The sequence below is a fragment of the Camarhynchus parvulus genome, chromosome Z (assembly GCF_901933205.1).
Source record: "Camarhynchus parvulus chromosome Z, STF_HiC, whole genome shotgun sequence".
NCBI classification, from domain to species: domain Eukaryota; kingdom Metazoa; phylum Chordata; class Aves; order Passeriformes; family Thraupidae; genus Camarhynchus; species Camarhynchus parvulus.
Genome location: NC_044601.1, coordinates 53,992,587 through 54,014,065, shown reverse-complemented (window position 1 = coordinate 54,014,065; position 21,479 = coordinate 53,992,587). Strand labels below are relative to the sequence as shown.

Below are 21,479 nucleotides of genomic sequence, written 5' to 3'. Positions count from 1 at the left end.
GTCAAAAATGTACTGTTATTCTTCTTGTAGCTATAAAGTACAATGCAACATTGGATGCAGATCTCCAGTCCTCCAGAGTGACTTCTAGAGGATTTTTCAAAGAAAATAATGAAAGGTACATGCAGAGGGATCTTGTGGTGCATAATGAAGAGAATTGTGTTCATGATGTCTTCAGTGTACAAGTAAGTGCAATTGCAAGTACTCTTGCATAACAAAAGATCAGAGGAAGGCATGGATTAATTTTTTCTCTGTAATGTGAATTTCATGCATGGTGTATTGAATTATTTATGTTTCCCAAATCCCCCCAGCTGAAAAATACTTAATAAGATTATGATTTTATAGAAACTAATAACTGTCACATTCAGTACAGATTGTTAGGATATGAAAGAGGGTTCTTAATTGTGTTATTCAGCTTTGGTGTAATACAGAGTCCATGGTCTATAGTTTCAATAGATTTTAATTTCCCTCTGAGTAGACTGTTTTGTAAGAACTAAAACATACATGCAAATGTTTTCTTCAAACTAACATTCAGGCAGAATTTGCATACATCCTAACCCCTGGTACACAACAAGGAATTAAATAAGCAGGTCTCCATTTTTCTCCAGAACCAAAGACTGAACAGAGCCCTGAGACTTGCCTTAAGCTCTGCTGCATGATGCTAGGTCAGGTAGAGGACTTCTGTCCTTGCTCTGGTTTGCAGTGACCTATTGATCACATTTAGTGCCATGTGGAGCAGTGAGCCACAGGGCTAGATGGTGATTCATTCAGGACTGAAAAAATGAGGAAACATGGCATTTACTGTGTTTTAGTGTCACTCAGGCCCAGATGCTCTTTGTGATGGTAAGGCAGAGTGGAATAGGAATTTGCCTTCTGCAGCTAGATGAGAATTAAAGCTACCTGGTGATGGCTTTGAGGACCAGCTCCTACAGCTGCAGACAATCTGCATGTTCCTTAGCCCTAATAGTTACTGTGAGGTGCACAGTCTCCAGGAATCCTAGAAAAATCAGTTTTATCATGGAAATCACACTGAAATCTGTTTATCTAGAGGAGCCCACACTGGTCAATCTCACAAAATTATTTTCTTTAAGAAATGAAGCTTTGAACTGTTGCTTCTCCTTGTTTAGAGCAAGTATTATTTTACTGCGCATTCCCAATTCACAATAGAAATTACCAATTTTACCCTGTTTTCTGTGCTGGCAGCCATCATCTGAACCATGTGTGTTTTACAGGAGCCTTCAGATGCCGTGAATTCACTTAGTTTGCGCATTGACATTGGCCTTGCAAATCCTGGCTCCAGCCCTGTCCTGGACATATCTTCTCCAGCATCTGTGGCCTATAGTGTAAGTATGCAGATTTACTATTCAGGAATGCATGGCCATACACATCCATAATGTGTGACCCCTACAAACACCAAAGTGAAACACATGCAAGTGAAAACTGGTGCCTGGTGCTCTGTGTAAGTCACATGGAGGGCTGTCCACTGGTTCCTTTCACACCTTTGCCTGTATTACCTGAGTTTGCTCACACATACACACACACACACACACACACACACACACACACACACACACACACACACACACACACACATACATACATCAGCCACCGTAGCACATAACAAGCATGTCAGTTCAGCCATGTCACCATTGATGTGAACTTCTAGTTGATGGCAAAGATGAATTCTTTCAGTTTATTCTACAGTAAAAAGGTACATAGAAGAAAGATGGAACTGATTTGACTACATTACCTTTGTTGTCATTGAAGAGTAACCTGTCTGTACTGTTATTGGATCAGTTGACATGTAGCAACACATTCAGTTCACTCGTTCACTTGTCAAGATTTTTAATGTCCTTCAGAGGGATTTTCTTATCTGCAAACCAAGAATGTGCTTCAGTTTGAAGGTGTTTGCACTCCAGGGTCTTCAGATCATGCTAAAAGTTGAGCCCCGTCACTCAGGAAATGTTTTTGGTTTTCCTAGATTCCTTTTATTAAAGACTGTGGTGAAGATGAACTTTGTATCTGTGATCTTATTCTGAATGTTCAGCAGAAGGCAGATGACGGGTAAGAGCTGAGTCAGTGGAACTGTTAAGGTCCAGTGTTTTCAACAGTTGGTTTGTCTGTAGGCTTTGGATTAATTTCTAGAGGAGAATGCCTTTCCAGTTCAACATCTAGTTAGAAACAGCATGGATAAAAAAAACAATGGCATCTAAATTTAATCAAGGAAAAAGAGGTAGGATAGGGACACAAACACAGAAGTAGGACTCTTGTCAGCTTAGACCAACCCAAGTTTTGGTACCTTAGAGACGAGGACACATAGTGAGTATTTGGACAAATTGTGTCTGACTGGCTGCTGTTGGGAAATGGAGCACAATGGGAGAGCAGCAGCAGCTGCAGCAGCTGTTTTCATCCCTCCTACAGGGAGCAGCGAGGATCCTGCAGTAGCTGTGCCAGTGGGGAGTTGTGGTCAGCTATCTGGGCAGCACATATTCTAAGTCCGTGTCAGATGTATGTGCATATATATATGCATCAGAGATGAGGCTGCCCATGTGGGCTGCCTGCTCTGTCCACCTTCCCACCAGGGAAGACCCCTTGAAAATTCAGCAGTCACTTTGACAACACATAATCAAAGTCCTGCACTTTTGGAATACAATAATTCTATCTGGTTTTAGGAAACACCATCACAGAATTTCTTATGCCAAAGGGTTTAGAAAGCAGAGTGTTTAAGTGTGTACAATGTAGGAAATGTCTTGCTGTGCTTGTTATTTGTTGTTGGCTTCAGGCAACACATTTTCCTGATCCACAGCTGTTCTAGTACCTCTATTTACAACAATGGACTTTATTTTCCAACAGCAAACAACAGTTCATTGTCAGCAGCAAAAACAGAAGACTAACATTCAACGTGAAATTGAGAAATAAGAAGGAAAATGCATATAACACCAGAATCCAGGCTACATTTTCAGACAACTTGTTTTTTGCTTCATCTTCTTTACCGGTGCGTGATACCCAACTTCACTGTTTCTGTAATTGCCCCTGATTTTTGAAGTTCTCAGAGGAATTTTCTTTTTTCCTTTCTAGCAGTGCCTATTCCAGAAAAGAATGTGTGTACAAAAATCTCTCACAATTTGTTTTCTTGGATACCAGAATTATTCCCCCAGCAGATCAGTTTATTTAGGTCAAGGAGAGATATTTCCAACTCAGCATAAAAGCTGGCAACTTTTCGAGTTTGACCTCACCTCAGACATCTTTTCCTCACTTTAGGCCTTGGCACCCACATCTTCTTAACTCCCAGCAGTATGCCTGAAGCAGTTGCTGTGCCACAGGGAATTTGTATTTGATAAATCAGACATGCAGCATTGATGATGAATCCTTAAAGCACAGACTTTGGATCTAGAAATAGTGTTACTGCCAAGGCCATGTGTTCCAGCAAGACAGTTAATCAGATTGACATGATGGCTATACCAAAAGCTCCTCTTCCAACAAATTTTGTCTTAGAGAAAGCAAAAGAGAGGAAATATGCATACTATTTTGGGGAATGCAGTATACCTATAATTCAAATTGCTGCTCCCAATTCACAAAGGATGAAATGCAGATTCCAGTGCTTGGCTTATATGGTCAGGCTCCTACTGGAGAGGTTCGTGATAATCCTGGGGGTGAAATCCAGAGCAATCCCCATACTGAAGGGAGAGGAGGGATAGCATTCATTCCTGCCCAAGAGCAGCATTATTCTGAACAATGAATTGGCAAAAGTACTGCACACAGCGCTGGGGGTGCCCCTCTACCTCCCCATCCTGTTGTGCAGCAAGATTGTTCATTTCAGTCCTGCCAAAAGACCACACTGGAGCTAGAATTTTCTTTTGCTTTAAAAGCCCATTTGCTTAGAAGCACTTCAGCCTGCAAGTGAAGTTTGGACCAAAAATGTGCCTGCTTCAAGGCAGGAAGAAAAACATAAACTGAGTATGTATGGGTCTTTTTGGAGGTCTTGTTTTGAGGGCTTTTTTTTTTTTTTTTTGTAGCACAATTCATGAATGGTAAATGTCTAGTAGGAATGTTTTTTACAAAAGACAGTACTTTTTAATAAATTCTTCTTTAAGGGTTGATAATTGGTTCTGGTCTGTGAATTTGTCTTTGAATCAAGGATGATGACAAGCCAATATTCTAGAAAGTAGTAAACAAACTATTATGTATGGCAAATTTTCTTACAGAAAGTTTCTTTTCTTCCAGCTCTAAGACTGTGTAAATATGTCTGCAAAAGTTCTATAAAAATTCTGTAAAAAAAGGACTTACGGAAGTTAGTGGTAGAGCTGACCTGTACCCTCTGGCCTGTATACCTCCTTCCAAGCTCAGCACAAAGTTCTAGTAAGATGATTGCAGCCCACAAGAAATCGAGTGGGAATGGTCCTTGTCCCACCTTCCTTGTGACTTCCTCCTGGCCCTGCCTATGCACCACCTATCTGCTGCATCTCTAGGATTTACTGCCATAACACCTATTTTCACTCCTCCTTATCATAATACATGCGCTGTTGAAGGTACACACCTCTTTACCTTATCAAAACCTGACATAAGATGGTGTTTCTGTCTCTTTTCTCTGCAGAGCGATGGGACTGAAGTCTCATGTCAAACAGGAACAGCACAAAGTACAGTCATTTGCCAAATAAGCTATCCTGTTTTCAGAACAGGACAACAGGTACAGCTAGCATGTTTAAATAACCTTGAATGATACCCAAACCCTTTTCTGCTGTTGTTTTTTCCTAACTCTACATTTATTGCTGATAAAGGTTTCTTGGATTTTACAACAGAGGCATTAAAATAAGCAGACTAGGGCTTAAAATATGTCACTCCCTGTCAGATTAAAGGACAAACGGCTCTCAAAGCTCATTTGTCAAAACCCACAGCTTCCAAATGCTGCTGCAGTTATGTAACTTTTGGAGAGTGAAAGCTGGGGACAGAGAAGCATAGAGCATCATGTGCAGGCTCCTGAGAACTGAGCACAATTCCCATAAATTCCCTCCTGCAGTGTGAACCTGGGCTAACTCCCTCACCTGCTCAGTGAAACTCATCTCTCCAAGAAAGCAGTATTGTTTTGGGAGGAGATGGAATGCCCACACAGCCCTAAGATGAATTGTATATCTTTTTTTTCATATATACGATAAACCTCAGGATATGCACAGTTCCATGAAATCTCTTATTCCTCAAGGGCAGAGCAGAAACTGGGTTCTAGCCTCTCTAACATAATCAGCTAGAGCAATAAGAAACTTGCTTGAAAGAACAAAAATGTGATGTCTTGTGGTGGGACATGTAGAATAATAAAAAAAAATCATATATAGAAAGTTCAGCTTGTTCTGAATGTTAATGGAATTGCTCAAAATGGACCTGCTGGAACAAATGGAAGAAAAGAGTGAATACAAAGCTTGTGTCAATGCTAGAGTTTAAAATAAAGGAATTGTGAACACCTTTTGTTACAGTTTACAGCTAGTTGTACACAATTTTAAAATGGAAATAACTCATGTTTATGTAAGAATGCCAACTTGTAGGGAAATGTAAGAACAAATTAATTCTGACTATTAAGACATTACTGAAATATTACACAGAAATCTGTAGAGAATTCACATATAGAGGGCAGTTCTAGATTGTTACACATATGAATAATGTCTTTTGAGATGTTGTACCAACTTGTTTACTATGTGTTCCTTGTCTCTTCTGTAGGTATCCTTTGATATTAGCTTTGATTTCAACCTTAAAAATCTTCAGAATGTGGCAGTTCTAAGTTTTCGTGCATGGAGGTAAAGTACATAATGATATGAAAGCAAGTTAGGTACTAAAGGCTTATTTGTATAAAACAATATTATTACACCTGACTCAAATGTGTTTTGATGAACAGTGAAAGTAAGGAACAGCAAGACTCGGACAACCAGGTTGCCTTATCAATTCCTTTGCGATATGATGCAGAAATTCACTTCACAAGGTATGCTGACTTATGTAAACAGACAAGGGCATTTTGCCAAGCTACTTGAAGTAACAGTCTTGAAAGGCCAGTAACATATAGTGAGGCTTTGCTTTTGTTTTGGAAGTCATAAGAAATTCCCTCTTCACCAGTAGTAGAAGTTTTGTCTGTCCTTCCAACCAAACTTATATGTAAAAAATTAGGAAAGTTGAGGACCCGTGTTTACCTCCAAACACTTGTTATAGATGCTCCTGTGAACAGAGTTGATACAAAGGCCAAACAGTGCATGTGGTTTTGATAACATCAATAGTATATACTGTATAATAACACTGGCTTCTTGGCTCAAATGTAATGACATGGGATCAAACCTGGAGTTACAGTGATCAAATCTAAACAAAGGAATATCAAAAGGAAAAATATACCCCCCTCAGTAAAGGAGGGAAAGAAAAAAAGAAAAAAACTATGGACTTATCTGCTGAACCTGGAGCACGAATATAAATTTTTTAGCAGTTTGAGATAATGATTTGAACTAAAGCCCTAGGTAAACCTGGCAGATTCTAACTTGCTGCAGCTGCACTGGCACTGGAAGCAGACACCCTGCTTTCCCATGTACCCATTCAGATGGGTACATGGGAAAGTCTCAAACCTACCCCCCTGCCTGGTGCCAGACCTTTCTTCTCCATGTAGAAGGCAAGTCAGGGCTGTTGCAAGAGAGATCCTTTACCCTGGGAAGGTAAGGAGAGGCAGCTGAGCAGGCAGGGAAGAGACACCAACAAAAAGCCTTTTAAGACCTTTTTTCTTCATATAGTGCATTTGAAAATCCTTATCTTGAGCCCTGGAAGCACTTGGTGATTTGGGATGCACTCAAACAGTAATTAGTCTGTTGCTGTTCCAAACAAGAATTATTTCAGTTACAGTTTAACATAGATTGCAACTGAAACAAAAATACATGGATGTCGCTCTCAGATCAAGGCAGGATGTTTGAATTTTCATCAAAGAATAGATTTATTTATCTCTCCCAAATACTGAATTTCTAGGATCAACATGTAATTACACTTAATGCACTTGGTCACCAATTCTTGGTGAAAAAATGCTTTTGCATCCCAAAGTGTTCAAAAATTAGTAAATATAAATAGATATAAAACCCCCAGTAGATATTCAGAGAATAACAGAAATTTTAAAAAGAGGGAGCTGCTTCAAAATGCACAGGAACTATGGATCCAGGAAATTAATATTCAGAGATCACCATAGCTACAAGAACTGTTGGCTGCTGTGTAGGATGAGCTGGAACAGGGACCACAGTACAGAAGATCAAAACATTCTTTGCAGAAGCAGTTTCAAAATATTTGACGCCCGCATCCTGAATAGGTGCACCAGTCCTGGAGTCATGCAGAATTTTTGAGATTATTTTAAATGCAGAAAAGCATTTAAGTCAGTGGTTCAGGTTCTTTCAGCTCCTTGAGAAAGTTGCATGAGACCTCACCAGCAGCAGCAGAGACTGCAGGAGCATCTATGCAGAGTGCTAGCTCCTTAGGAAATTCAGATGGTGCAAACTTGAATCAGTGGGTTTAATTAGCCGAGAAATATGGAATGAAATGAAATGGTTCAGAAGAAGCGAGGAATGTAGTCTATAAAAGTTATTCAAGGGAAAACAAGGGTTTGAATTCAGCTACATCTCCTGAATATGAAAAAATTCAATTTCATATGCACATCAAGGAATGAAGGAATACCTACTGCCAGAAAATGGTTAGTTATTCTTGGAGATAATAAATTTTAAAGAATTAAATAAAATGCCTATTAAGCCATGGCATAACTTGGCTTAGGAAGTATTTACCTGGAATTAGTTCTTTCTGAGGCAGGTAATGCAGCCAAGAAGTAATCCCTTAAAATGCAAGTGTTGAGAAAAAAGTATTGTTTTGCTGAAGTTAAGTCTTTCTAGGGTTAATTTCCTGAGTTTCTAGGAGAAGATGTAGCAATATGTCTTTCCAGAGACTTCTGAAAGGACTAGGAAGCTGATACTCAGCATCTTGGAAGGATTGGAGTCTTTAGCAGTAAGAAAGCAGAAAATATGTCTTGTGTGTTTTCATTGGAGTTCTTGTAACCACCTTGGAGCATGGTTCCAACTAACTGAGCTCCTCAAGCACCCACAGTTCCTTGCACCATGCCCTTCCATCACACACCTGCCATTCCATGCTGCAGTGGGCTGAAACCACCCTTGCATTACTTTGGAAATTATGGATTTTAAACCCCATAATTACTGGACAGTGTGACCCAAAGAGGACTATGAGGGCTGTGTGATATGTACCGTCTACATAAGCAAGGTGATGTCTGTGTTTCCACCCCCAGCCAGTTACAGATGTATCAAGGGAGACAGCCAGGAAGGCCTGTCCTGAGTAAAGGGGTGACTGCAAGGGTGAATGTTGCAGTTTGTGCGCAGAGAAAAAGTTTGCAGTATGGCCCTGAAACAATGCAGGGTCTAGAAGCCTGAGAGAGCCTGTATCCTGTACAATTCTCTTGTCTTAATTTCATATGTTTGTTCCAGCTCTGGGCTTCAGCACACCATTTTCTTAACCAACTTTGTAAAATTCAAACAACAATCTAAGTGACTGACTTCTCTCTCTGTACTTCTGACCTGTTTCACAAAGAGATATCCAGTAACATATGTTTTCAAAGCAGCTGCCAAATTGAAATGTATTGTTTTATGGTTGTTAACCAGGCTTGCCAATATCAACTTTTATGAAGTATACTCTGGTCATAACATTCCTTCCACTGTGAATAATTTTGAAGATATTGGCCCCACGTTCAACTTCTCAGTTAAGGTTAGTAAGTCTGTTTTGTTCTGGTTCAAGAAGTTGCCTTAGCTCCCTCTGTAGCCTGCTCCCAAAACCTTGTTTAAAAAAACACTCCTGCTTTCATTGTCTGATTTTGAAGCTTCTGAATAGGTCAAATAAGAAAAAAAAAATTGCAAATAGCGTAAGTTCTTGGAGTCTTCATAAGGTTAAGGATGACATTTGCACCAGTAGAATAGGGAAGGGATTGGTCCTGCACTGTGTACATATTTAGAAGATGGTTAATGCTTAACTTTAGGCCAGCTTAGACTGTTTTTTCACAGAGTCTCCTGACAACTTGATAAAGAAAAACAAGTGTTTGCAAGCTTGGACTTTGAAACTTGAAGTTTGGCAAGGGTTAAGGGCTCAAACCTGATGCAAGAACTAGCCAAATCACAGTGCTTATTACATAACACAGAAAAAAAACTTAGATCCAAATATGCAACGTGGAAGAAAGTTAAATTATGTTCCATTTCCATTCCTGTAACTGCTACTCCAAAGGACTAAACAGGCCTATTGGCCGTGACAGAACATTTGCTTTTCAAAACATATTTCATGCAGTTAATATGAACTCTGCTAAGAAAACAGACAGGAACCTGGAGCTCTACAATATACTTTCTGCTTTACTATTCACAAAATTACTACCCCAGTGTCTTAGTAAAAAAAAATTGATGTAAAAGGAATCCAGTTCTTCCATACTTATCCATTATTTCTACTTTTCTTGCTGTATCAAATAATTTATGCATAGCTACCTGAATTAACTCTTGCGTTTTTTGCTTTGCAGGTAACAACAGGAAGTATTCCAGTAAAGATGGCATCTGTAACAATCAATCTTCCCGAACTGACCAGCAAAGGCAACCCACTGATGTACCTAACTGCAGTCACCACAGATGAGGTATAGAACTATTGAAATAATATCCCTGCACCACACTGCAACATAGAACTGAATTGTGTTTTGAGGGTTTATCAGTACTATAAACATTAATTATTTCCCCAATATTATGGCTTAGTTTAAGAGAATCCATGCTCTTTCTCCTTGTCCCTTCCTGATAAAGAGGGAACCACAATGCCAGCAGTACACTAGGCTATTACTTGGCAGATGTGGAGTATCTGGATCTCTTCAATTAGGTCCTTCTCTAAGTTCCTGAGAAAGTTATTGTAAAAGTGAAATTGTTAGATGAGGAAAAGCCCTTCAGGTCAATCTAGGGACAAAAAAAAAAGTGTCATAAGAATTATTTACTTCTGGCCAAAACCTCATACTTTTAGTTTCCTAAAGAATGTAGTGTTCACACTTCAGCCTTTAACAGCCACCATCTAAGCCCAGCAATATATATTACTACAATGAGTATAAACTCCCAAGTAGAATATCATCCAGTCTCATTCCTGCCATCTTTCCTAGGTCAGAGGTGTTACTTGCAATGCTCAGATAAATCCACTGCAAATAGGAAAAAGACCTTATTCTCCATCTTTCACGAAAGAGAACTTCAGAGCTTCCAAAGAACTGGTGAGTAAAACCCAGGGCTGCAGTAAGCAGAACCTTCTGTGCTGAGGGAAGCAGAGCTGACCTTCTGAGCCCACTGCTGTACTTGTGAGGAAAGCTGTGATGGGGTGGCATTCCTCATTTACAGAGCAGGAGCTCAGCCTATGGATATTCTCACAGATACTGCATCTCTTTAGCACAGCCTGTAAGCACTTAATTTGTATGCACAGAATGGCAAAGGCAAGGGCAAAAATCTGGATGTTGCAAGAGTATTTTTTAAAGTGTATTTTTAATGCACGCTCTTGCCTCTTCTTGCTGTTTCCTCTGGAAGAACTGTAAGAACGTGAAATGCAGTACCATCACATGCAAGCTGGAACACATTGCACTGAAGGGAGAGTACTTTGTGAACGTGTCCACCCAAATCTGGAACGGAACCTTTGCTGCCGTGAGTATCCGCTGCGTCTTTATAGAGGATACAATATTCAAGTATTTTCAAACTCCTGATATTTTTCAAAGTCCAGTACAGAGACCTTACTAAGAGAGTACAGAGTACTCTCAGATTACTTACTGAGTACAGAGACCTCAGTCTAGAAAGACCTTCCTTTACTTTATATTGGTTTTATTTTTCCAGATTGAAAACTTGAACCTGAAAGTAGTGAGGCTGCATAACAGAGCTGCTAAAACTTAATCCAGCACAGAATCTAAGAAAATGCTATGATAATGCAACCTTCACAGCTGAAAAAAAAAGTTTCCTACATCTGTTAGATTCATTCTTGGGGAACTACAGTTTCCACAAAACTCATCATAGGACAGCAGAGCACAGTATCACCATAGCCTGTAAAATAATCATGCTTTTTAGCTTTTGAACATCACAGCCTACATCGTGGTCATTTTAGATCACATCAAAATACCAAAGCTCTGTTAGTGCTGCCAGTTCTATTTGCTCTATTTGATAGAGAAAGTGTGGAAAACATCTTTAATTGATTTTTTGTGTTTATTAGAGTAGGTGTCAAAGAAACAGTCCTTGCTTAGAGACCTACAGGATGCTTCAAAAAACCATCAATATCTCAGCCTATTTTCAATCACCATGTGTCCTCCAGGATATAACTCATCATGAGTTACCAGACTTTTGAAGTTAGACCATGTTTGCTTCTAAGCTAGGCAACCAACCAAACGATCTTGGAGTCCTGCATTTGCCTAATGCGTCAGGAACATGACGCAGTCTCCTTAGCGTGTCTGGTGATTCTTGTGGCAGGTATTGACATTTAACAGCAGGGCTGTTGTCAGCTCAAGCATTCAACTCTTAAAAGGAAAATGTCAGGTTGATATTGTTAAATGTGTTATGGCAGTGTGCGACAAAAAGCATCTGTCTGTCTTTAGCGTTTGTATTTTTCTAATCAGCTGGGTCAAGACCATTTGTTAGTGCTGTTAGGTACGCAGAAGGTGGAGACCTGAACAAAAGGTTACTACCCTCACAAAAAAGTGAGTGGGAATGGTTTGTTTACCATCACTTGCTGATGGGAAGGAAAGTTCATATGTAACAGTTCTCCTCACATCTCCCATTTTGTAATTTTCTATTTGGTTGTAAAAAATTCAGCACAAATAATCTTGCAAGCACTCGCTCAGTCATGCACATTATCAACCTTTTTATTTAGTGGCAATCAGCCATTGTCCAAGAAGGGCATAGCAGGCTTGCCAGTACCTGCTAAGCCAAGAAAATATGTGTTTAGGAACTGAGGTGCTTTGAAAAGTGCTCAGGTGTTTTTCTAAACTTTGAGGTGTGCAGGACACACCACTTGGGCAGATGGCCACAGTGCAATAACTCACACTGCAGAGCCAGTCAGTTTGGTGTGTTGGCCACTGCAGACCCACAACTGCCCATGGTACTTGGCCCTGCCACAGGGGAATGGCTGAGGAGGCAAAATGGCAGAGCAGGCATTGCCTTTGGGTCAGCTGGAGAGAGTGGTCCTGTGCTCCCATGGAGCTGAGGCCATTCCTTGTGGTGCTGTGGAAGAGCAGCAGTGAACTGTCAGCATCTACACAGCCATGCACCTCTCCTCCCAGTACATCCACAGAGGGAAGTGGGATCTGGCACAAGGTCCCTTTTCAAATGGGAATTGGCTTAAGATTTTTGTCATCATCTCTGTTTAAGCTGAGAGAGCTATGTCAGAATTTGAGACGTGGAGAGGAACACATAGTGAAAGGAAAAAATAAATGGGGAAAAACAGAAGCACTGGATAGAAGTGAGGGCGGGCGGGGGGAAGTAAAAGAACATCCAGTTTCCATTTCTTTCAAAGGCCAGAGATATATTCCCATCTGTCTTTTGTTGCTGTGTCTCCTTTTCTCACTACCATTTCCCCCCATCTCTTCCCTGCTAGCAGCAGTAACAGCTTTGAAATAACTATAAAAAGGGTTACATAAATATTTCCTTCTGTTTTGTTTGAACTGTACATTAAAGAAAAAGAAAAACCAGTTCCTCAATGTCATTGCTAAGTGGATTACTGATATATTATTACTTTGATTGACATGTTGGCTGGGGAAAAATATTAAAATAATTTTCTTAATACTATGATTTTTTTTTTCTGGCTGTGAAGTCTTCATTTCAAGGACTTCAAACTTCAAGGACTTTTAGAATATCTACTTTTTAATTGAGTTTCCCCATAACAGAGCTTTACAGTTGTTTTAATCTTCTCTTTCAGTTAATTTTCCAGACATTACAACTCTCTGCAGAAGCAAAAATTGATACAAATAACCCTGAGTTATTTATCATTGGAGAGAATACCCTAACTGTAAGTGATAGTTAAGTATATTTTTTCAACTTCTCTATCTTTGACTGTATTAAAGTGATAGTATTTCATTTGCAGTGTCCTTTAGGAGTACATAGCAACTTGATTATGTTTAAGTAATGTATCATTTGACTATATACAAGTCCCTTAAGCTATTAAAATGTTTTCATTTCAGCCACTGCTATATAAACCAGGCATAGTTAAAGCCTGTAGGTCTTAAATTGTAGAACTCTGAGAAAAAGTCAGCTAGAAACTTCTGAAATTCAGATATCTTTCTGGTCATGAAAAGATCAAGATTTGGCTTTCTTGCTGCGATGGAATTAGTTTTTATAGGTAAATGAGCTCTGGGAAACATGCTCACAAATCTGACTTACAGTCTTACTTCTATAAGAGTATGGTTTGAGGTTTCTACACAAATGTTTGGCAAAGGTCTCTAGAAAATAATCTCATTTGTAAAGGAATGTGGAATATTTTTAGCATTTGGAATAGCTGTCATATGGACAATGTGGACACAGTTAATCTCAAGAGAAGTCTCCATACCACTGCTTTATTAGTACTGAATTCTTCTTCCAAGCTTTCTATTTGCTATACACAAACATAAAAAACTCTGGAAGAATATAGTATTACTGTGGTACTGTTGTGATAAAAGAGGACACCTTATTATCTTAGTCTGTCTTGAGAGGAACACTCTTCCATTTGCAGTACTAATTTCAGATTTATTTTTACAGGACTTAAGAGCCTGTTTTACCCATAAAATAACCAAGGCTATCAAAAAGCAAAATGCAAATTAGTAAATGAGTCAAATATAAATAAGAATATGTATAAGAATGTACAGCATAGCCCATTCCCAGGCAATAGAGAATTCAACTAAATGTGTACAAGGCAGTTACAGATTGGTCTCTCTCACTGTGTGGTATGATCATCATCCAATACCATTTTTAATCACTGGTTTCTCATGGATCACTATATTTTTTGTGAAGAACCTCTAAATAAGCCGTTTTGTAATCAGTAAAACCTCCAGTGCCTGAAGAACAAAGGAAGTATATTTTCACAGAAAAATTACATGCCAATATTTGAAGTGTTCTGAGTGCTTCAGTTTGGCATGGTATTATTTCTACTATGAAATGAAGTTCATTACTATACAGTGCAAATATTCCAGGTAATTGCATAGGTTTTTTAGGTAACTCATAAACCATGTATTGATAAGTATTTTTCCACATTTGAAGCATGGTACTGCCAAATCTAAATTACCAGAAGTTCTGTTGGCAGTTTCAGGAGAGCTAGAATTTAATTATTCAAATGACAGTTGAAAAATGAAAGTCAATTCCTCCCCCAGCCATTGAAACCTGTGCAGCTGGGACTTCTACACCTTTGAGGCAATAGCTGAACAGACCCTGAAAGTTATCCACAGGGTTCCTTGGAAACAAAGTGGCTTTTGGGGACTTCAGCCTGACCTTTACTCAACGATCTAGTGCCCTGTGAGAAGTCTTGGTAAATGTGCCAGGTTGTGAAAGTACATTCTCCCTAGAGCAGAGAGTTTGACACTTGGAATCAGTACCCTGCACTGTACTTCTTGTCAGGCCAATAGGGATACTCAGCCTGCCCTTCACACTTCCTTGGGAACAGGACAGTACAGAAGCAAACAGAGCTTATTTCCCTACTTACCCTGTTAATTTAAATGGATGTGGTAGGATTCATCCAATTTAATATCTGCATTTCTCATCCATATTCTATATACCTAGTCCCTGGAAAGAACAGGTATTTCTGAAATGCAGTTCATCTCATCCTAAATTTGATCCTGAAAATAACTAGGGTGAATTAGGCTCTTAAAAAGCCTATCCTCCTTTGGGAGTCAAGGAACCATGCTTTAGATAAATACCAGATGAGTTGAATCCCAATCTCATGCTGTCTTACTGACCACAGTTTAACTTCAGGAAAGATAATTTGTACTTAGGCATCAATTTTCCTTTCCAATAGTGCCACTTCACTGTTAATCTAATGCGGAAAGCATTACTAGGCAAACTGCATATATGAAATTGACTTTTTGTATTGGATGAACTGGGTTGTTGTTTAGCCAAATAAATGAATATTGCCTTTTGATGCTATGTGGGGAAGCTGCTTAGGTATTTTTACGTAAAAGCTTTCACATTTTTTCCAATTAGGAAAGGACTGCCAGCTGGAGGCCAGAATGTAAACCTGCTAGAATCATCACTATGGCCATTCAGTTAGAAAATACACAAAGCCATCCTGCCTTGGTGAAATGAATACACATAACCACACCTAGCACAACACTGGAGCCTTCCAACAGAAATGACTTAAATCACTGAAATGTCAGTCCAGTGCAAGTTTCCCAGAAAGCTTAAGATTAAATTACTCCAGACAAATGCACTGAACAACCACCCTGAGAAAATAAACCAGTGTGACTTGTTTTATCATGTTTCAGGAAGGAAAAAAAACCTTTCAGCTAACTGCATGTCATTCCAAGATTAAATCCAAAAATTTGACAGTTCATAAATATTACAGCAATGTCTCTCCAAGAAACTCTGTTATATGTAATTATATATTTGGTTATACCTAATCCAGCTAGATAGGGTATCACCTGAAAACTAACTTCCAGACACTCTATGCTCCTCTGGGAGCTCTCTGGTATTGCTTGTGGTTCAGGAGATGTAGGTGTGCTAGAGGTGCTCCTGTTTGACCTATACATCCTGCAGCAAATCCATACAGTTGACCCAGGAGATCACCATGAGACCTGTCAAGTCATTAGTGGTTTTATAGAAGGTAGGAACAGCAGGCAAAGGAGACTGAGGCACCTGCCCAGCAGGAGGATTGGAATTTCAGCAGATGTGATGGTGTCTGGCCTCAGTGATTAGTGCTGCCTCCTACAGCTGCCGAGCACAGATAACGGGCTCTGACAACACTTGGTGAAAAGGAGTGCTCCTCCAGCAGTCTGATTTTGGGGCTGTACACCAGGTTATTCCCCACCTTCATGTAAACATGGCTGGTTTACACAGTGATGGTGTGTGGAGCCTTTGAAAGGGCAGCTGTCAATGGAGAGGCAGCTGGCAGGAGAGATTGGTCCTCTGCCTGTTATGCATGGCCAAGAGTGATGAGGGCCTCTAGTCCTTAGCTGGCATTGCCGTGTGCTACAGTGCAACCAGGCACCCATGGACACCAGTGACAGGGCTGTAATTGCTTGGTGCATTCCAGTCACTGATCCTGGAATATATGCAGTCCAGGCATTCTTGATCTTTGGTTTACAAGTCCTACCTTATTTGCAGTTCACATGAGCCCCTGAGACACAATCTCTCTGCTTTCAGATCCCAGTTACAATAATGAAGCCAGATGAGAAAGCTGAGGTACCAGTAGGTGTTGTGATTGGCAGCATATTGGCTGGACTCCTCTTGCTGTTGGTACTGGTTGCTGTTTTGTGGAAGGTAAGTTGGTACTTATATCTTAAAACCAGAAAGGGATAAATACATTTGGGCTATTTGCTTTGGAATCTCTCTTCTCTAGTGTGAAACAAAACCACATCTGCAGTTTGGTGATATGAATAATACTGCATTGACATTACACCCTTGACATAGTTTAAGAGGGTTTATGAAATGAGTCCTTATAGAAACTGGCACGATGAAGATCTTAAATGACCTGCCAATCATTCAAAACAGGGGCTGTGGCATTTACTTTTTTCCTTTCAACACTGTCTGTCTCCTTCTATAATATCCTATCTGGGCTCTGAACTCCCATGATATTCCCAGTGACAAGGGTGGGGATTACGAACAAGGTGAGACAGAATATATTTTGGACAAAAGAACAGACAAAAGAAAGGGCAGGGGCAAAAAGTAAATTACAAAGGTTACATAGAAAAAGGGGAAAGTTTTTCTGTGTGCCAGGGCACTGGTGTTTGAAGTGTTTCTTGGCACACCAAGGCATCATGGAAATGTCCATATCTCAGCAGGGAGAAAACTGTCTAATCAGCACTCCTGCTCTAGCATTCAGTTGCACCAGGTAGGAGTTTAGGGCCCACCTCCTTTCATTTTAAAGGCAAGAATTGTCTACAAATCAAACTCTATAGGGTATGCATGCACACAGGTGCATTTTTACCATCACAGTATTTAGTTTTGCTGAGTAATGTATTATCAATGACTGACTGCAATGTGGTATTATTTTAATAATTCTCACAGCTTGGCTTCTTCAAGAGACAGTACGAGAAAATGACACAGGATATAGAAGATGTCGATGAAATTGCAGAACTCACAAAGGACAAAGATTGAACATGAGTTACATGGATAAAGAGGAGATCTGAGCCACCAATAGTAGTTGTGATCAGTCAGTTCTTCAGCTGGAGTGCCTTAAAGCTTAGTAACATTTAAACATTTTTAATGGAAGTGTCTTTATAGATGAAATATTTTACAGATTCTACTCTATTGTAAGAGTAACTGCAGGACAGTTTGGTTTTTTCAAAAATGATTTATAATGCCTTTTCTTGTAAAGTTTTGCCTTTCAAACAAACTTAACCCTTAGAACTGGCAGGTCCGGAGTATACAGTAACATACTGTTCCAGCAGCCCTTCTCTTGATCCACTGCAGAGTGAAACAGAAGAATTTATTTCAGATTATTGTGGACAGCATCACTTGGTAATTCAGTTGAGAAGTACCACATGTGTTAAAGGACATTTTCTATTAAGCTGATGATGAATGTGTGGTGAATACTGCTTCCAGACTGGGAGAAGAAAAGTCATTTTTTCATTGACTAGCTCCATCCTTATTGTTTTAGAAAAATAATTTCCACCAGCAAACCTTTGCTTTAACTAATCTATAAACTGGGAACTGTGTATGAAGATGTCTGTCTGGATGCTACAGGACAACTGTTGGGCAAAGTCTTCCAAAAGTTCACCGTATTTCTTGCACTAAGGGTCACAACTAAATTACTGAAGGATATTGTTTTGGGGAAGTATTGTCAAATGGTATGTATAACTGTCTTCTGCATACTTTCTTCCTGAGAAGAAAATATGAATTTCATAATCACTTACAGCATGTTCTCTGCAATGTTATTACTCATTTTCATCTTGAGAAGCACTACTACTGTTATGCTGGCCTTTAAACTCTTGGTCCCTCTGATATCAGTTTGGCTTTTGACATAAATAGACAGTTAAGATCTTGCCTTTAATTCTGTACTGAAAGATTTTGCAAGACTAAGAGCATAGAGTGAACTAAAGGGGATATCTGACTGAGGAATTATGCACGTTACAAAAGGGGATAGTGAAGATCTAAGCTCTGTAAAATGTTTACTGCACTTACTTTTTTAGCATCTCAGTGCCCTCCAGGAGACGAAAGTTTAGTACCTTACCTACCACAATTTTTTTGGTCCTACCTGTTCATGTCTTGATGAAGTTAACTTATGTTTTATACAGTGAAGTACTGTAGCGCTCTGGAATGAGCTCTAAGCACAACACTTGGGTGACTTTGTGTTGGTTACACACCTCAAGTTTATCACATGCTGTTACGCTGCCTGGTTATAATGAAAGCTCAGTCTTAAAAAGGCCCATGCTGTTAAGACTGGTAACAGTCAGGGGAATTGGCCTTTTGGCTGCCTTTCTCTCTCATGCCTGTCAGTTACACTTACAATTGATCGTGAGAGATGATGTGTGTGTTTTTCGTATGCATGCTGCCATGCAAGTGAGATTGTTTCCAACTTGAGGTGATTTACTTGAAGAGTAAAACATGCAAATGATTGAGAACACGAAGTCATGGTTTCTTCCCCCCAAAGCTGGATTGTAATTATGCTTAGGCAATTTTCCATTACTTTCTGAGGGACTAGGCTTAAACTCATTTGAAAGTTTTACTCAGTCTTTTTTAATAGCTAATCAGTCAAAAGCCAACCATCTCTTTGGCAAATAACAGCTTCATTTGCAGCAACAGCTGGATTATGCTCAGTGTAGTTTTATATGTGTTTTGAATTTATTTTGTATCTATGAAATGTTATGTTTTGGGACATTTTGTCGCGGTTTTTCTAACATTCTGAAAAACAATTCAGATTCTTATATCAATTATCAAACAAGATTCTTGCCATCAGCTGAGTTTGTGACTAAGACAAATATTTAAAAAGTGGGAAAAAAATAGCAATTGCATAAATCTAAAGAATAAGCTTCTGACTTGTAATTATAAACTTTGAGGGCAAATGCTCTGAGAGTAGAAAGAAAAAATTTGTCTGCCTCAATTCTTATATAAACTTGTGCAGAAAAAAATAACCCCTACAGCCATGTATGTGGGAAGCTCCTACATAATCAGGGTCATGCACTCCAGAGCAGAGGGGGAATTTCACAATACACCAGATGGTAAAATTTTCAATTTCTGGTGCTGCCTAGCAATTCAGGCCTTGACCCAGATTTCCTTCTTCCGCCTTCAGTGGGAGGTACAGGTCAATATCCAATATGCAACTTCTTTGGGGATTTTACAGTTTATCAATCAGGTAGCAATGATTCAATTCACTAGCTTTCACTGGGTTATATTTTGACATGGACAATATAATTCTCCTTCCCAGCCTGAACACAATAATGCTTTTCCAAAATAAAGGGGAGACATAGCAATGGGTAAGATTTTTGTATTCTAACCTAACCACTCCAAGTTACAAGTTTATTTTTCTTTTACAATTAATACTTAAATGGATATTCAGTTTTTGTAATGGGTAAGTCTATTGCACTTTTAAGTTGGCACAACCGCAAATAATACTGGAAATATTATGTATATTTTGTATTGTGTGCAAGGGTTTGTTTTGTTTTTTTCTTTTAAGCTTACTTTTTTAAAGCAGCATGTTTTAAATACCCTGAAATTTTGAGCTTCAGCATGTACTTCTGTTTATGCTTGCAGCAAGGAAAGTCAGCAATACCTTCAGCAAACTCAAGTTATATATGATTCTGGTCTTGAAATCTAGCTGCTGATTTCCTGAAGTACTAGAATCAAGTCCAAAATCTGAGTTGGTTTCATGTGAGCCTATGTATAAATTTGGAATATACGAGAGCGTTTATACTAAAGTTGACTTCTAAAAGCTAGCATGTAAGCTCTGTGGGAGCAGGGACTGTATCACTGTGGTGGCCTGTCTGAGGGCCTAACAGCATTACTGCAATAAAACCCAAGACTACTGCTGAATGCAGACTCATTTATTTTTAGACAGCACCCTAAAGAGAACGAATGGTACTGAAAAAGCACTGCATAAAATGGGGCCAAATATGGCTTTGTCCCAGTAGCACACAGTGAGAACCTAAGGGGATGACTCTGCTAGGCAGACAAAGACACTGCACCTGAAGTCTTGCAGATCACAGTCCAGAGTGAAACATAACCAGTAAGCTGTACTGTACTGTAACCCAGCTCACATAAGTGCAAAATATTTGGAAAGGTCTAGCTGAGTAGATGGTGTTAAAACATTACCATGGCCAGGCCTTCCTATAAACATGGGCTTATTATCACTGCTATCTAAAATTACATCCTATTCTGCCAGTCTCTGCACTTTATCTATATACAGAATTGGTCAGCAGTAGCATGTCATGACTCTGGCTCTGGCTACACGCCACCATATGTTGGAAAAGCTGAATTCAACTTTTCAACAGGAACAATGTGGCAAAAGAAGAGAGGGAGGAATTTGGCTATGAATAGAAAGATGACAGGAAGACAATATTGTCAGAAACTACCACCTGAAAACTACACACTTTCACAGAGCTTTTAATTTCCATTTTCAATTCCTCCATACTTTTAACAGTGGTACATAAACACTCAGGTAGGCTACCAGTTTTAACACTTCCATCATACAGTATCAGATGAACCTAATCTTAAGGCACAAAGTTCTGTCTTTCAGGAAGTCTTAACTGTTTTGCAGAATTACAAGCCAGATTCCTTATATGTATGTGCTGGTTTTGACTGGGGCAGAGGTACATTTCTTGACAGTAGTTAGCATGGGGCTGTGTTTTGGGTTTCTGCTGGAAACTGTTGATAACTCAGGGGTGTTTTATCTGTCACTAAGCAGTGCTCACAGGTTCAAGGCCTTTGCTGCTCTTCACGCCATCTCACCAGCAAGGAGGCTAGGGGTGCATAGGAAAGTGGGAAAGGGACAGAGATGTGACAACTGCCCACAACTGACCACAGGCATTCGGAGTGTTTGGTGTTTGTCTTCCCAAGCCACTGTCACGTGCAATGGAGCTCTGCTTTCCTGGGGTTGACTCAACCTGCCTGCCAATAGGAAGTGGTGAATGCATTCTTTGTTTCACTTTGCTTGCATGAGCAGTTTTTACTTTCCCTATTAAACTTCCATCTCAACCCATAAGACTTCACACTTTTACTCTTCCTATTTTCTCCCCCATTCCACAAGTGGCAGAGTGAGTAAATGACTGGGTGGGGCTGAGTTGCTGACTGGGGTTGAAAACTGAACTACAACAAAAGATTGCAAATGAA

General features: G+C 39.5%; 1 protein-coding gene across 2 annotated transcripts in view; it reads left to right on the top strand.

The window, feature by feature from the left end:
• Positions 1-20,379, top strand: part of ITGA2 (integrin subunit alpha 2) — a 67,670-nt gene extending 47,291 nt beyond the window's left edge. Inside the window, exons 17-30 of one of the 2 annotated variants that reach the window (XM_030968181.1) lie at positions 31-182; positions 1,230-1,340; positions 1,979-2,061; positions 2,851-2,992; positions 4,592-4,684; positions 5,704-5,780; positions 5,879-5,962; positions 8,658-8,760; positions 9,554-9,664; positions 10,169-10,273; positions 10,581-10,694; positions 12,949-13,038; positions 16,356-16,472; positions 17,220-20,379. In XM_030968181.1, the coding sequence (XP_030824041.1) occupies positions 31-182; positions 1,230-1,340; positions 1,979-2,061; positions 2,851-2,992; positions 4,592-4,684; positions 5,704-5,780; positions 5,879-5,962; positions 8,658-8,760; positions 9,554-9,664; positions 10,169-10,273; positions 10,581-10,694; positions 12,949-13,038; positions 16,356-16,472; positions 17,220-17,309 (1,472 nt within the window). In that variant the 3' untranslated portion in view covers positions 17,310-20,379. The remainder of the gene's footprint in view (positions 1-30; positions 183-1,229; positions 1,341-1,978; positions 2,062-2,850; positions 2,993-4,591; positions 4,685-5,703; positions 5,781-5,878; positions 5,963-8,657; positions 8,761-9,553; positions 9,665-10,168; positions 10,274-10,580; positions 10,695-12,948; positions 13,039-16,355; positions 16,473-17,219) is intronic. The other variant, XM_030968180.1, reaches the window with a different exon arrangement.
• The last annotated feature ends 1,100 nt before the right edge of the window (positions 20,380-21,479 follow it).